At 41.3% G+C, this 17,093-nt stretch overlaps 1 protein-coding gene across 1 annotated transcript in view; it reads left to right on the forward strand.

Annotated features, from left to right (window-relative positions):
- PKP1 (plakophilin 1) overlaps positions 1-15,748 on the forward strand; it is a 95,165-nt gene extending 79,417 nt beyond the window's left edge. Inside the window, exons 9-14 of the mRNA XM_001368167.5 lie at positions 2,240-2,416; positions 3,864-4,017; positions 4,708-4,894; positions 7,537-7,618; positions 9,862-9,968; positions 11,951-15,748. Of these exons, the coding sequence (XP_001368204.2) occupies positions 2,240-2,416; positions 3,864-4,017; positions 4,708-4,894; positions 7,537-7,618; positions 9,862-9,936 (675 nt within the window). The 3' untranslated portion in view covers positions 9,937-9,968; positions 11,951-15,748. The remainder of the gene's footprint in view (positions 1-2,239; positions 2,417-3,863; positions 4,018-4,707; positions 4,895-7,536; positions 7,619-9,861; positions 9,969-11,950) is intronic.
- The last annotated feature ends 1,345 nt before the right edge of the window (positions 15,749-17,093 follow it).

Raw genomic sequence — 17,093 nt, forward strand, 5'->3', positions numbered from 1 at the left:
AGGGCCTCTGTGGTCCCTTACAGCTCTAGAGTTCTGAGCCTATGATCTTACAGGCACATAATTTGTATTTGAGTAACCATGTGACTAAGGGCAAATCACTTCTCAAAATTCTGGTTTCCTTATCTGTAGAATGGAGATAGTGATGTCAAATGTGCCATTTGCCTCACAGGTCTTTGGGGAAAGTACTGTACAAGCTGCTAAATACTGTATGACTGCGAGCTGTTATAACTCACTCCAAAGCCAGAAAATATGGCCCTTGGATCCTTAGATATTAACAATGATCAGTGTCAGCACCCAGAGCTGGTGCGAGGATAGGGAATGGTCTTGATGACCTGCTAGCCCTCGTCCCAGGCACTGTCTAGGAGTGCCCTTCTCTACCCCTGAGCCTCTTCTCTGGTCTAGATGATCCATCCTTTGGGTAGAAGCATGGGCTCTTCTAAGACTGGGCAGAGAGTCAGGCCTCTCTAATCTTACTTGCCTTTCAGTCTGTGGAAAACTGCATGTGTATCCTGCATAATCTCTCTTACCGACTGGATGCCGAAGTGCCCACCCGCTATAGCCATCTGGAGTATAACCGCAATTCCTACACTGACAAGTCCTCCACAGGCTGCTTCAGCAACAGGAATGAAAAGATGATGGTGAGGAGCCTCTCCCCCTGCCCTAGGGAGCCCAGGAGAGCCCGGTGGGGCAAATTCTAAGGGAGGTGCTTAGATGATGGTATAGAAGTGGAAATTTTGTATCCTTTGGATTTCATCTCCCAGAATTCTTTCCTCATCCCAAAATTCCTTTTCCTTTTCTGTTTACGTGTGTCCTTTACATTATTGTATATAAGTTTTGGGTAACTCCTCCCTGAGCAAAAAGTACAAAGGATACAAAATTTCCACTTATACAATGAAAAAGCAAGAGATCAAGTGCTAGGACCAGACTGGGACACCCTGCCACACTGCTCAGATGGCACACATTCCAAGAGACGATCTACCCTTTCTCTTCTCATTGCTCAATAAATATTCTAGAATCTTGGGCTTTGCTGCAGTCAATCCAATCTCCACACTTCTTTCCCAAAGCTTTTACTTGTTCCAGAGGACAGTCCCCATCTGAAAGTCCATGCAGGTGCTTGCTTTTGGGGAGTGGGGGGCAGAACTTTGAGAGTAAAATATTATAATGGGTGATTTGGGATCATCACTTCACTCTTTTGTAGCTTACTACTTTGTCATGGGGTGGGGGTTGGTATCATGAACAGTCTGGTGAAGCCTGAACTGAATATTTTTAAATGCATAAAATAATAATATATTTTTATTATATATTATATATAAATATATAAATAATATATTTAATAAATGCATAATATATACAGGATTACAAAAGAAACCAATGACACTGAAATGTAGTTACCAAATCTTTTTAAAAATCTATTTAAAAAAAAACAAGTTCATGGACCCCCAAATGAAGAGCCACTTTGATCAGAAGCAGGTATATAGGACCACTTGACATATGAACAAGGAAAGACTTTCCAAATGAGGACTGAGTGTGGCAGTCATCTATTTGTGGTATCGGAGCCTCGTGCCAGCTTATGTGCCTTGCCACTCAGGGAAAAATTGAGCTTCATGTGCTTGATTTGGGAAGTAGAGTGATCATCAGGGTCTGAGGCCAAAGAGCAGCCCATGCCTTCAATTTCCTGGATTGAAGATTCAGGCCAAGAGGCTAGTGACAGACCAGGCTTTTCAAAACACACTGATTGATCTCAGTGCCTGTTCTTAGAATGTGCATGAATATATTTAACTTTATGGGAGTTTGAAAGAATCTATTCTTCCCTACTGTTTCCAGGATCATTGAGTTAAATTCTAAGTCTTTCCAATTGGATCTGCTTCATTTAAGCAGAAATGGAAGAAGCCAAGGGGTCACATCAAAATCCCCTAGCTTTGAGGAGGCTGACTCTACCTGCATTCTCTCTCTCTCTCTCTCTCTCTCTCCCTCTCTCTCTCTCTCTCCCTCTCTCTCTCTCTCTCTCTCTCTCTCTCTCTCTCTCTCTCTCTCTCTCTCTCTCTCTCTCTCACTCTCTCTCTCTCTCTTTCTCCCCCTCCCTCCCTCCCTTCTTCAATGATAGTCCAACTCTAGACCAACTATGGGGGCAGGAGTGAGTGGGTGGGAGATGTACTCAGATTAGTTGAAAAGATCCAGTGGATGTTGGATCCAGGGCTCTTTAGTTGAGTCTTCCTAACGATCTGCCATTTGTCCTTAGAATAACAACTGTGACCTACCTTTGCCTGAGGAGGAGACCAAACCCAAAGGAAGTAACTGGCTCTACCACTCTGATGCCATTCGCACTTACCTGAACCTCATGGGCAAGAGCAAGAAAGATGCTACCCTGGAGGCTTGTGCTGGTGCCCTGCAGAACCTCACTGCTAGCAAAGGACTGGTGAGAGGAATTCACACTCCCAACTTTCCTTCTATCTCTATCTTTGTCTCTGTCTGTTTGCCTGTGTCTGTTTGTCTGTCTCCTCTTTCAACTATTGCTTTTCTCTCTTCTTTCTGCCTCTTTCTTCCATTCCTTTCCCTACTGCAAATTCTTCTGTCTCTTTAAGTCCCAGCATATATACTTCTGAGACTGAGACAGGGGCAGTTTTGCTACCCAAGGGGGCTTAGTTTAATAGAATTTGCCTACTGGAAGATTAAGGTTCCTTTTCTGTGATTGGAGAATGTCTAATTTTATAAAGGATTAGAGGAATCCACTCTTCCCTACTGTATTTCATCTGCTGCCTGCCTACTGACCCATGATGTTACAAGTCCAAGGATTGCTTTGATAATTCTTTTTTTTTTTTAAACCCTTACCTTCCATCTTGGAGTCAATACTGTGTATTGGCTCCAAGGCAGAAGAATGGTTAGGGCTAGGCAATGGGGGTTAAGTGAATTGCCCAGGGTCACACAGCTGGGAAGTGTTACTTTGATAATTCTACAGGATAAACATTCTGGTTTCTGGAGCTATGGCCAATATGGCCTAAACTGGTTCAATTTAATAAGTACTCAACTATTTGCTATGATTAATTCCCCTTTAGAGACATTGAAAAAGAAATTAAAAAAATTTTAAAACATTGATGTGACAGTAACCATTTTATGCTGGGATACATGCTCATTCTTTTCAAAGTTCTTTTGTATCCAACAACTCTAATGTTAACGAATGTATCTATGGTAAAAATCTAAATATTTTTTTGATACATTGTTATAATCTTGTTGGGATTTTGTTTCAAATGTTGAAATTGTATTTATTGCCAACATTGGTCTCTTGTTTTCTTTTTTTTACTTTCTCCTACCCTGGTTAGTGTATTAGGACTATGTCGGCCTCTTAAAAGAAGTTCAGTAGAGTGTGTTCTTCCTGATTTTTTCAAAAGAATAATTTGAATAGTAATTATTCTTTAAAAGTTTGTTCGTATTCTCTTGGAATCCTTCCCAGATTCCTATATCTCATTTAGATGGCAAACCTGAGAGGAAAGGCATTTGTGTTTTACATATAAGGATACTAAGGCAGAGAGAGGGAGAGTTGGAGAATGTCCAGAGGAGGGCAAATCTCAATTATGGATTTGGATCTAGTGATATCCTTAGTCTGTTGTTGGAGACCAATTTAGAAGGTCAAAGAATCCCAAAGGTTGACCTTTAAGTCATTGAAATTTTTGGTCATAGGAAAGCATGAAATAGTCTACTAAGGGATGGAGGTATTATAATCTGTGTTTGTGGACAGAGAAAGCATCCATTCTCGTGAGATCATGGCTCTTGAAAGTGCTTTGCTACTTAGTAACCTAGAGGATCAGGAGGGTGTTGGCTTCCTTGCAGTCCACAAGCAAAGTGACTGAACTACATTTCTTTCCTAGATGTCCAGTGGCATGAGCCAGTTGATTGGGCTGAAGGAAAAAGGTTTGCCTCACATTGCCCGCCTTCTCCAATCAAGCAACTCTGATGTCGTCAGGTCTGGAGCCTCCCTCCTGAGCAACATGTCCCGACATCCTGTGTTGCACAGGGCAATGGGTAAGAGGGGTTCTCCATGGGGCTTCCCCCTGCATCTCTTTTCAGCATAGGGCTCTCCAAAATTCCTGCTAAAAGGGTAGATAGGTAGATAGCCATCAGTTCTCAGGGGCAGGAATCTCTGGGGTCTGCAATGGTCTAGGTAATCATTTGGGGATAGAAATTCATTCAACAATCATTTATTAAGCACCTTCTATGCTTTTATGCATGTGTATTGCGGAATGAAATAACAAAGAGAATATAAGAGGAAAGGAAAGGTCCTCAGGATGTGGTGATAATGAGAAAGTTGGTCAGAGTGGTGAGTCCAAACTAGGAAATCAGTGTAGAGTAGACAGGGATTGGGACTGGAATGAAAGAGGGTGTTAGTGATAGATGTGGAGTTTGATGGATTCCAATGAAGTCTAATGGGAATGGGAAGAGATGTTAGAGACCTTCTAGTCTATCATTTTATAAATGAAAATATTAAGACCACAGAGGTTAAGTGACTTGCCTAAGGTCACACAAGTTTTAAGTGGCACAACTAAGACTCAAATATGGATCTTTTAGCTTTAAGTTGAGCCTCTTCCAAAGGAAGTACTGTGCTTCCTGATACCCTAAGTAATGGAAGACCAGGGCCTTACTGTTGAAGTTAAGATCTTATCCTGTCACTTGTCAATTTTCCTGGACCCTGAACTTGTCCTCCTTCTATTATAGGGAACCAAATATTCCCAGAGATGACCCGTCTCCTCTCCAGCCAGACGGGCAACACCAGCAACTCAGGGGACATCATGTCTTCTGCTTGCTACACCATGAGGAACCTGATGACTTCATTGCCCCAGATGGCAAAGCAGCACTTCACCAGCAGCATGCTGAACAATGTGGTCAACATGTGCAGGAGCGGGTAAGGGGGATGTGGGCAGGAAGAGGGGTAGGTCAGTCTCATGGAGCAGAAAGCAGGGAGATGTAAATGTGGCGATTTCATGCCTTTCCTCTAAGAAGAACAGACACTCATCAGTGATAGTTGAGAAGATACTGTTCTAGACTCTACTTCCCTCTCCCTGTGAGATCTTGCCACTTAAGGGGAATACTTCTGGATCAAGCTGTATCAGGGGGTTTGAGACTGAGCTAACATAGATTAGCAAAAGACAGTTAGATGGCAGAGTGGTCCTGGAATCAGGAAGACTTGAGTTCAGATCTGACCTCAGATACCTACTTGCCATGTGGCCCTGGACAAGTTACTTACCCTCTGTCTGCCTCAGTTTACTCATCTATAAAATGGAAAATATTGGCACCTCCAAACATTGCTGTGAGGATCAAATGAGACAATATTTATAAATACTTTGCAAACCTTAAAGTGCTATGTAAATGTTAGCTAGTATTAGAAAGCTTTTTTTTTTTTGGTAGAGAGGTTTGGATGAGAGAAAAATGAAGACTATTTTTTCTCTTCATGAATAAAGGATAGCCTGTGCTTGCCTGTTTCCTCTTCTGTAAAATGAACTGGAGGAGGAAATGGCAAATCATTCCAGTATCTTTGCCAAGAAAACCCCAAGTGAGGTCATGAAGAGTCAGACAGGGCTGGAATAACTGAACAATAAAAATGTGTCTGGCACCTATGTGTTAAGCATTGAGTATACAGAAAAAAATAAAAGCAAGATAGGCCCTGCTCTCAAGGAGCTCCCACATTAGTCTAATGGTGGAGGCAAAAGACAAATAACTATGTACAAACAAGATCTGGACAGGGAGAATAGGAGGCAATCTCCAAAGGAAGGCACCGGGGGGGGGGGGGAGTATGTCACATTTATTGTGGGCTTTTTCCAAGCATTATCTTATTCTATAACTAGCATTAAATAGGATGAGGAAGGGCCTCTTGAGGAAGGTGGAATTTGGTTTGAGACTTCAGGGAAGCCAGGAGGCAGAGATGAGAAGAGAAAGCTGGGCTGCTCATCTACTCCACTCTCTCTGCCAGCAAACCCCAAATGGGGGTCACGAAGTCAGATGTGACTGAAAAATGACTGAACAATGATTACTGAAAGGAGATGGAGCAACTTGCTTGAGGAATAGCAAGGGGGGTCACTCTCACTGGATCACAGCATACTTGGAGGGAAGTAAAGGAGAAGACTGGGAAGTTGGAGAGAGGCCAGGTTGTAAAGGACTTTAAAAGCCAAACAGATTTTATATTTGACCCTGGAGGTAATAGGGAGCCACTGAAGTTTACTAAAAAAAGCAGTGACAAGGCAAGAACTTCATTTTATGAAGATCACTTGAGTTGACAGGGTAGAGAATGACCTGGGATGGGGAAAGACTCAATACAGGGAAACCAGCCAGAAAGCTCCTATAGTGGTTCATGAAAGAGGCAATAAGGAGCTTTCCTAGAGTGGCATTTATATCTGAGGAAGAATGCAGATATGCATGAGAGATGTCAAAAAGGTAGAAATGATAGTACTTGACACCAGATTGGATATAAGGAGTGAGAAAGAGTGAGAAGTCTAGGATGACAACTAGGCTGACAAGCCTGGATGACCAACAGCATGATGTCATTCACTACAGTAATTGGGAAGTTAGAAAAAAGGGAGAAAGACCTGAGATTAGAGGTCAGCAGAGAGGTTAGAGCTGGAGAATAGATCTGGCAGTAATCCACATAGAGTTGACTATTGGATCGATGGGAGATAATGAGATCACCAAGGGAGATCATAGAGAGTGGGGATAAAGGAGAGGCACAAGCCAGACCTTTGGAGAATAACCACTGAGAGTGGGCATGACTTAGGTGAAGATACAGCAAAGGAGATTGAGAAGCATCAGTCAAACCAATACGAGGAGAACTAGGGAAAAAGAGAGAATCATGTACAGCCTTCAAAAGTCTAGGTCCACTATGGAGTTTGAGTACTTAAGAGAGAACACTAACCACTGTAAGAGCAATTGGTAAGGTAAAAACAAAACAGTGACAGATGACATCATGCACTACTATAAGGTTTGCAGAGCCTTTATATATACTCTCATTTGATCTTATCAGCAGTTGAAGATATTATATAAATATTTTATAGATGAGGACCAGTGAAGTTAAATGACTTGCCTAAGGTCACACAGCTAGTAAGTATTAGTTGGGTTATATAAACCTGAGTCTCTCCTGATGCTAATCCTGGTATGCTTTCTACTACAACTCACTGCCTCCCAGAAAGAATTGGGTAAATGTTTTGTTTCTTGGGATTTCCAAGCTTAGAAGTAGGAGCCTGCTGGGGTAACATGGAACACTGTTAGGAATGGAAAAACTATTTCCACTACCCAAGGTTGGGCATGTATGGATCTAAAAGGCTGGAATGCAGGGATTCTGCTAAATTTAGACTCATTAGTGGAATGGAAAATGTGCTGGTGACTCTCATTGTCAAAGCTTATTCTTTTGGCATACTTAAGAAACTCTTCAGGTTTTCTAGGACCAGCATCTGGGCTATTAATGTGTATTGGGGGAAAGGAAAGGAGAAAGGATGAATGTTCATTCCATGGCTCAATGGCTCGGTCCCTTCACTTCTTTTCTCCTCTGCCCAATAGTTCACCAAAAGCTGCAGAAGCTGCCCGACTCCTCCTCTCTGACATGTGGTCAAACAAGGAGCTACAGGGTGTCCTCAGACAGGTAAGGACAAGGTCATTAATCCCTTCTATGTTAATTACTTCAGGTTGAATGCCTCACCACTTTTAGCCATTATCATAGTCTATCTTGATCTCAGTAAAGTAATTGACAAAGTCTCTTGTGATACCTCTGTGGACAAGATAGAAGATAGACAGATTAAGATTCATAATATCCTGTGTACTGCGTCAGTGTAGACTAATGGATCTGTGCATTAATAGATCTTAAGTGGTATGCCGCTTGGGTCTGGTCTTTTGACTTTAAGTTAACTATATGAAACAACAAATCCAAAAAAGACAGATATCATGGGATGGATAACCAATACAGTGGATGAAAGAATTCAGAATGATTATTACAACAGGCAAAAATTATGGGCAGAAAGTAACTAAAATAAATGCAAAGTGTTTTGTACTTGGGATCAAGAAATCATCTGTACATTTCCAATCTTGTCTTTCCCCCTTTCATCCTAGATGCTTTGGGGCAATCCATCCCACTTATAGCCATTATCAGTCTATCTCTGCAAAGCAGGAAGATCTGTCTACTTAAATAATAGACTAAGCATTTTTAGAAAGAAGTCAGCAAATCTACTGAAGAAAGAAAGAATGCACTACATTCCAAAATCTGAATTAATACAATTAATTACAATTACACATACAATTAATACAAAAAATTCCATTGTATTTTTTATCTATACATTCATTTCCCTTATGTTATATGGAGAATAGAAAGTAAACTTTTCGCTTAATGCATATTAGGTCGGGGTAGCATTAATATCTGCAAAGCACCTTACCATTATTATCTCAATCACTCATAATGGCCCTGTAATATAGATTCTATATGTATTATCATTCCCATTATACAGATATAGAAGTTGAGGTTCAAGGGGTTAAAAGTAACTTGAAAGGTGTGTGGTAAAGTAGAAAGAATGGTAGATATAGAGTTATAGAACTGAGATTCAGATCCTGATTCTTTTACTTATTATCTTTCTGATCCTGGACAAGTCATTTACCCAATCTGGAGGGCTTCAGTTACTTCATCTATAAAAGGAGGAGGTTGGATGAGATAGATGAACCTTCTAAAATCCTCTTAGTTCTAAATCTATGACTTTTCCATGACCTAGCTAGTGAATGCCAGAGGTGGGTTTTGAATACAAGTCTTTCTGACTCCAAATTTTGCAAAGATAGCCCAAATTCAAGAGATGCATGGAACACTTTTTGTATCCCTCTCCCTGATGCTTTATAGATGTAGAGAGGTGAGGCTATTTATTTCTGTTGTAAAAGGGTTTTTAAATTATTAACTATTTATTATTAATAATAATTATCATATTATAAATATTCATGTTAAATGTTATCATTATATTATTACTATAACATAAGTATATTATAGTATTAACATAATATAAGTATATAATATTATAAATATTATTATTAATATTAACTATTTGCTAGCCTAAGGTCCTATGTCTTGGTGCTATAATTTAGGATGTACATGTGAAATCTAAACATATCTGGGGAAATTAAATATATCTTCATATATATATATATATACAATCATATATAAATGTACTATCTATTTGTTATTCCTGATACATATATATATCAGATTGGATATATGGAGTGAGAAGCCTAGGAAGAAAACCAAGTTGTCAGCCTGGATGACTGAAAGGATGATATTATTCACTACAGTAATAGGGTAGTTAGAAAGAAGGGAAATTTTAGGTTGGATGGGGAGAGAGATAATAAGTTCAGTTTTGGATATGTTGAGCTAGGATATCTATGGAACATTCCATATCTAAGTGCTAAAACCCTGATTAATCTCTCTCTCTCTCTCTCTCTCTCTCTCTCTCTCTCTCTCTCTCTCTCTCTCTCTCTCTCTCTCTCCCCTCTTTCCCTCCCTCCCCCATCTTTCCTCAGTCTCTCTTTTTCTTCTCTCCCTTTCTCTTTCTCTCTCTCTATTTTTTATATGTGTAAATAAACTAATCAGAATCAAAATCTTAAAGCAAATGACTCTTTGATTCTTGGTCCTAACCCACATCATCATAATAACCCATTTTAAATGGTACCTTTTCAGATTCTTCTGGTAGCTAGGGGGCCAGATGGGGTGCTTTTAGAGGTATAGAATTGGAAATGATCTCCCTAAAAAAAGTGAGACCTCTGACAAGATAGCTTGTCATGCTAGTACAAAGCCGTTGATCATCCATTCTCGGTGTTCCATCATGCTTTACATTCTTCATATTTCTTCCCCTGCAGCAAGGTTTCGATAGGAATATGCTGGGATCCTTAACTGGGACCAATGTCCTAAGGAACTTCAGCTCTCGGTTCTAAGAAGAGAACATCATCACATGTTCAACTTGCAGGTGAGAATCCTCTGATCCCTGGCTAAGAGGGACCCTTCTCTAGGAGATTATAATCATCCTTCTTTGTTCCAGTAGGGGTACTCAGCTGAATCATCCAGGAGAGGCTTTGAACTATCTAGCTTCAGGTTAAAGAATGAGAGACAGTCATTCCTGGAAGTGCCAAATGTCATAAACAATGGCCCTGCCAACTCAACCTTTACCCACAATTATGCACTTTCCCAATATGTAATATCTTTAATGTCACCAAGATGGTGGAATTCCTGGCACAGATTTCTTTAGGGCCCAGAGTATGTTCTGAGAAACTCAGATCAGGCTGAAATTAATTGGCCTCATTGCCAAATATGGGGCTCCAAGGTACTCCTTCACTGAGATGGATTGACAGGTTAAATTGAGCACCCACTGCCCTGCATGGAGGTTAGAGACTAGAGAATTGAAAGTAGAGAAAGGGGTGAAGACACAAAAAAATAAAAGCCTACATTTTTAAAAGTTTATAGTCTAATAAGGGCCTAGGACCCATAAAGACATAAGAACACATTTACAAAATGAACCTTTACTTGAGAAAGGGTATTGTGTATTTGGAAACTGAGAACTGAAGGACTGAGGACATTCAGCTTGCCACACCCAGAGCAAAGGAGCCGTCATGGTCAAGTAGGGGCTGATTGGGAAGACTGCCTAGAAGATGGGGTGCTGAGCAAAGCCTGGAAGGAAGTAAATTATCAGACAGAGGGGGAGTGGCTGTGTTCAAAGACTACTTATTCCCAAATTGATCTTGCTCTGGAATCAGTAAGACTTCAACCACTCCTTGCTTTTAGCTTGGCTTTAACAGAGAGAAGGAAAGGGATTGAGGATGCAATTACATTTAGTTCAGCATGTAGACCTTTTGAGTGTCTACAACACATCTAGAATTGTTTACATAGTAGAGGGGATGCAAGGAATTGTATGTGGTACTGCCTTGTCCCTAGGGAGCTTACTTTCTTGCTGGGGAGGCAATGAAATACCCACAGAATAGTAAAAGTGTTGAGTATGTGTGTGACAGACATAGAGAGACAGAGAAAGAGAAACCGAGGGAGGGAGGGAAAGAGGGGGAGAGAAAAGGGAAGGATGGAGGGAGAGGAAGAGATAGAGCTATAGAAAAAAAGAGAGAAATGGAAGGAAATATGGAGGGAGGGAGAAAGATGGAGAAATAAATAGAGATGGGGAAAGAGAAGTGGAAGGAGAGGGGAAAAGATGGAGGGAGACAGAAAGATAGAGAAAGAGAAAGCTGGAAGGGTAAAGAGAGAAATAGAGAGGGAGAAAGATGGAAGGAGGAAGAGAGAAATAGAGGGAGAGAAAGATGGAGGAAGAGGAAGAAATTTGAAGGGAGGGAGAAATGGAGAAGGAGAAAGATGAGAGACAGAGAGGGAAAGAAGAGACAGAGACAGAGAAGTCAAGAAACATTTAAGTGACTGCTACATGCCAGGAACAGTGCTAAGCAGTGGGCACACAATGGTCTGCTCTTAAGAGCTCATAGTCTAATGAGAGAGAAAACAAGCAAACTTCTATGCAAAGCAAAACACAGACAAGATAAATTGGAGTTAATCATAGAAGAAAGGCTTTTTGTAGAAGGTAAAACTTTCGCTGGGTCTTGAAGAAAACTAAGGAAGCCTGGAGGCAGAGATGAGAGAAAGAATACAAGGCATGGGAGTGGAAATGTCTGGAGTTGGGAAATAGAATGTTTTCTGTGAGAAATTACAAGGAGACTGGTATACTGGATCACAGATTATAGGGGGGAGAGTAAAGAGTTAGAAGACAGGGAGAATGTGTGTGCATGATCAAGTGAACACATGTACTAAAGTTAAAAAACAAACAAACTAAGGAACCCAGAATGATCCTATTGGGATGTGCGGTGGTGGGCAGGAAAGGAAGAGATCAGACTTGGTGGGGAGGGCAAGGAATTCTTGACTTTATAAATGCTCATTTTTGGACTTCTCTTTATCTTACAGAATTCAGTGACACAGCCAAGAAGACTGTAGATCTTGCCTGATGGCTTGGTCTGTCCACCCTTTGCAGTATTTGGAAAAGTTAAAACTCATTGAGAACAAAATTTGAAAACTGTGGACAATGGAGATATTTTTAAACAACTTTTTTCCCCCACCTTGGGATTATAGGCAAGGGGATTGTGGGGTGGGGTGGGGTAGAAGCGGGAGGGAACTTTCCTGAGTTAAAGGGGCTTTTATCTGATGTCAATAATTCCTTCTCCAAAAGATGGTATATATATATAAATATAAATATATATGTAATGTATGCTTGAATGTGTGCATGTGTGTGTGCATGTGGATGTATGCCTGAAAGTGTGAGCAGAAAGAGAAGATAGGTACCCATTTTTATTACTGTATGTAAAAGATGGTGGAAAGGATGCTTCTCTGTCTCTCACTTATAGACAGATATGCAATGTAATGCTTTTGTGTTAGCTGTCTGTTACCTTCTAAAATGCTTTAGTGTTGGGCAGAAAATTCATTCTACTTTTACCTGCCTCCATCATAATCAAGTCTGCAGGCCTCTGACGTGAGCTGTGGGGAGGAAAAGGAGATCCAGAGCAGAGTCCCATGTCTGGCCAGGCAATCCATTGCTTGATTTTGGCCCAGAAGGCTAAGCGAAGTTGGCTGCCACCTTGAGAGGACACTTTGAATGGAGGGAGTTTAGCATCAGCCATTATTATGAAAAAGACCAGACCGTGAACTATTTCCTGAAATTCTCTTTGCATGACATCCCCATGCCTTCTGTATTTTTCTGTTCTTTTCTGTTCTCCAAGGGCCAGCTTTCAACAGGCTGTGGGACTCTCTGTAACACTCACTAAGGGGATTGCTTTGGCTCATGTTGTTTGATGTTAGTGCTGGGGGTATCGGGAGCTGAAGAGATAGTTATTACCATCATCCTATGTATAGGGCTGGGCTAGGTTGGGTGTCATACAGAGAACAAAGCCAATGGATATGGTCCTTGTCTTTGAGAAGTTTGAAATCTATGAATTGCTGAATGGAGATGGAGAAAAATACTGCTAAAAGGTCAGACAAGATACTGATCAGGCAAGAGCAGGTTTTTTTTTTTTTTAATTTCCTCAGCAAAAGAAGTTCCAGCCTGAATGTCATAATAGGAGGCAGCTTTCCAAATAGAATGAGTGGGGAAAGGTAGGGGTGGCTCTCAACAGAACTTACGGCTGTCCAGATGAGTTGGGCTGTGAGAATGTTTGGGGTAAAGGCTTCATCGGCATAGCACTACTGACTCCAAGAGCCAGGAACCCTTGAAATGGTATTCCAAAAAGGAGGAAAAGGAGCCTGGCCATACTAGAAGAAAAGAACAATGCAGCCCAAAGGGCAAAGAATTCCAGCCCCGTTCAGAAGTCATTTCATCCACTTACTTCCAGTTAGCACTGAGCCCTCCATAAAGACTGGTATCTCATAAATTCTGAGAGCCAACTCACCTACCTGCCAAGGATGAATGTCTGCCAAGGAATCTCTTCCAAACACCTCTCTTTACCAGCCAATCTTTGTGTCCTATCCAAAAATGGACTGGACTCCCTTGGCAAATAGTGATTTCTCCATCACTGATGGTCTTCAGGCAGGAACTTCCCATTTGGGGAGGAATATGGTTCAAATGGGGAGGCGAACTAAACTTTGAAGTTCATCCTGAATTCTACATTTCTATGTCATAGATTTCCCAGGACAAATACCTTTGGTTAGGTGGTAGATCACGTGAAAGACCATTTCCTTCCTTCCTTTCCCTTTCTCTGAGGCCTTTCTCCCCAAGCAACCAGGGCCAGGTATTGGTTTCAGAGTATTGAATATTTGGGATGATCATAATAATCATTATTTCAGACTGATGAGATGTTGGGGAAAGACAATGAGGAGAATAAAACCAGACTTAGCCAATATAATTTTTTAAAAATTCTTACCTTCCATCTTAGAATCAATACTGATTCCAAGGCAGAAGAGCAGTAAGGTCTAGGCAATTGGCATTAAGTGACTTGCCCTGCGTCACACAGCTAGGAAGTGTCTGAGGTCAAATCTGAACCCAGGACCTTCCATCTCTAGGCCTGGCTCTCTATCCACTGAGCCACCCAGATGTCCCTCCCATATAATTTGGCATTGAATTTTCACATTAATTTGGTATCCTTTAGCACTAATCAATTACTAACCTGCAGATTAGTCTTCCTTGAGCACCCCCTCTTGTACCCCTCCTTAGTTACAATCCTGGCCTGGTGTGTTCTTAAATATAGATATCAGGATGACACCTTTTACACGCACTCAGGACCAAAATCAACGTCTTGTGCTGGGCAGTCGTGGGAGCATCTAAAGGAGAGCAAAGATGATTATTACCCTCATAAACCTCCCAGTCTGATAAAATGAAACATACACTCATATACACATACACAAACACGAACACAGATGCAGAGACTGAGAAATATAGGAACAATTTAAAATAAGCAGATTGTACATCTAAGACAGACATTTCCATCCTCTAGGGCCATGTTGGTGAACTGCACACATGCAGAGAAGGCTGATCCCTTCCCTCTCTCCACATGCCTCTGAAGACATTTCTCACATCACTGCCCCTCTGCCCAGTAGCCCAATGGGATCACTTCCTCCCTTCTTTGTTTGGAGTAAGGTGGGGGGCACCCATGAAGTGTAAGGGTTGCAATTTGGGCACTCGGTCTCTAAAAAGTTCACCATCACTGCTGTAGGAAGTTCTACTTTTCCTATCATTGCCCTGGGAGAAATAGCAACCACAAGGCCCATTTAGCTTTTCCCCGAGTTGAGAGTGTAGTATGATTTCTGGCTCCTTCTCCCTTTGTCCTGTTTAACATTGCCTCATATAAGACAAAAAAGAGTTTCTTCTCAGAAAGCAACTAGCACCTTTCCCTCTGATATATTATTGGCAATCCAGAGTGGACAATGGGTCAAAATCAAAATAGTTCCCCTGAGTTATTTTTCTTGTTGTTTGAGGGAGGGGAAAGAAAAAATGGCAGCCTAAAGAGGCCTGACTGTATGATGGCTGTCGCTTTGATTGAGAGCATATCTGGGGAAAGGAGCTCATAATGAGCTAGTCACTTGTCTTCTATGGGACTTGCTTTTCTCCTCTCTAAAATGGCAGCTATGGAGGAGTAGAATGGAGAAGTAAATGACAAGAATGGCCCAGTTCTAAATTATATGAGTTCAAGAGTTTCCAAAATTGCCTTCTAGAAAGGAATGTACCCAGTCTTTTCATTCTAGGTCTTTGGCATTTTGAGGTGAAATTATCCCCATATCTACGACACTTTTATTAAGCAAGATTTTCTAGATGATACTCTTTCTTTGAGGCAAGCTCTTGGATAGAAACCTTCATTAACTTCTCCTTCCCCACCTCTACACCTCCTGCCCAACTCCCACATTGGCATCCCTTGGGAATTTAGATTATAGCCTGGATGAGGGACTGATTCCATGCATGGGGCAGTGAGATTGCCTACATTTCCATTTTTCCCCATTAAAGACTTGATAAGTCAACAACACACTTCCTACTGTAGATGTGTGTAGTGATAGGAAGAAGGGATATATGTGACTGGAGGTATCCTTGGGTGTTCTGTGGGAAACTTTGAGGCAGCTTTTGTTCTCCTGCTTCTGGACATAGCTAGTTATGGCTGTCCCCTATTCCCAAAATAAACCATGTGAATTTCTTGTGTGAGGATCCTGTGGTTTCTCTGTATGGCGCTCTATGTATTTGCTTTTTTAAAAAATAGTAAATCAATAAACTGCTGGAGTTTCTTTGAACTTTTTTTGGAGAGGTGGATTATTTGGAGGGGGATGAATTTGTGTAGCATCAACAAAGGGACTACAGTCTCATTCTGGGAAAGATTTCTTCTTATCAGTCACTTGCAGGTAAGTAGGCACTAGAAGTTCTGTCCAAGGAAATAGAAGGCTCTAAATTTATGTTATGACAGACAATGTGAACATAAAGCCCCCTCTCCCAATATGCCCCAGCAACACCTGGTAGAACCCCAGGACTTTGTTCCTTAGCCTGTCCTGCATGGCTGAGCATCAGTCCCCACCCTCAAGAGACCAGGGCTCCCCACCCTCCTCAGGAACATCCAATGAAGTTAACCCAAGTAGCTCACCTTCCCCAGAGACAATGAATGAGATTAATCCAAGTTGCCTTTTTCCCTATGCCCCCTTCTTTCCCCAATCCTATAAGACCCTATATCTCCCCCATTCAAAGGGGGGTCTGTAGACATCTGCTGGCATTAGGTCCCCGCTTTCTGCTCCTTTCCTCTGTCCCACCTCCAGAGGACTCCGTAGCCATAATTAGTAAAAATAATAGCCCTTTTCAAGTATCCAAAGGATTGGCCTAGGAAGAGGAATTAAATTTGTTCTACTTGGTTATAGAGAAGAACAAGGAGCAATGGATAGGAGTTGAAAAGAGACAGGGTCAAATGGAATATAAAAGAAAATGTCTTAAGAATTAGAGCTTTACTTCCTAGCTGTGTGACCCTGGGCAAGTCACTTAACCCCTATTGTCTATCCCCTAGCACTTCTAAGACAGAAAGTAAGGGTTTGAAAATAAAAAAAGAATTAGAGCTCTACAGAAGTTAAATGTGTGGCCTCCTGAGTTGGACTGTTCCCCTCACTAGATTTTCAAACAGAAGCTGGACAATCTCTTGTCAGGCATGTTATTTGTAAGTGAAGGAAGGAGAAGAGAATCCTAGAGGAGATTCTTATTCAGATATAGTTTAGACTCTGGTCAGATCCCTTCTGACACTGATATTCTGAGATTCTTCATAATAAATAGCAATAAATTGTGGGAGGAGCTTCATTGTTCCCTGCTTTTCATCCTTATTAAGATTACTTTTTTCAAAGTAGGTTGACCTCTAAATTATACTGTGTACCATTTCCTCCTCCAATATTTGTATTCAAGTGAAATACAGTTAAAATTTTATTAGGGGGTGGCATCTGGGTAGCTCAGTGGATTGAGAGTCAGGTCTAGAGATGGGAGGTGAGGTCCTAGGTTCAAATTTGGCCTCAGACACTTCCCATCTGTGTGATCCTGGGCAAGTCACTTGACCCCCATTGCCAAGCCCTTACCACTCTTCTGCCTTGGAACCAATACACAGTATTGACT

This window comes from Monodelphis domestica, chromosome 2 (genome assembly GCF_027887165.1).
Source record: "Monodelphis domestica isolate mMonDom1 chromosome 2, mMonDom1.pri, whole genome shotgun sequence".
Taxonomy (NCBI): domain Eukaryota; kingdom Metazoa; phylum Chordata; class Mammalia; order Didelphimorphia; family Didelphidae; genus Monodelphis; species Monodelphis domestica.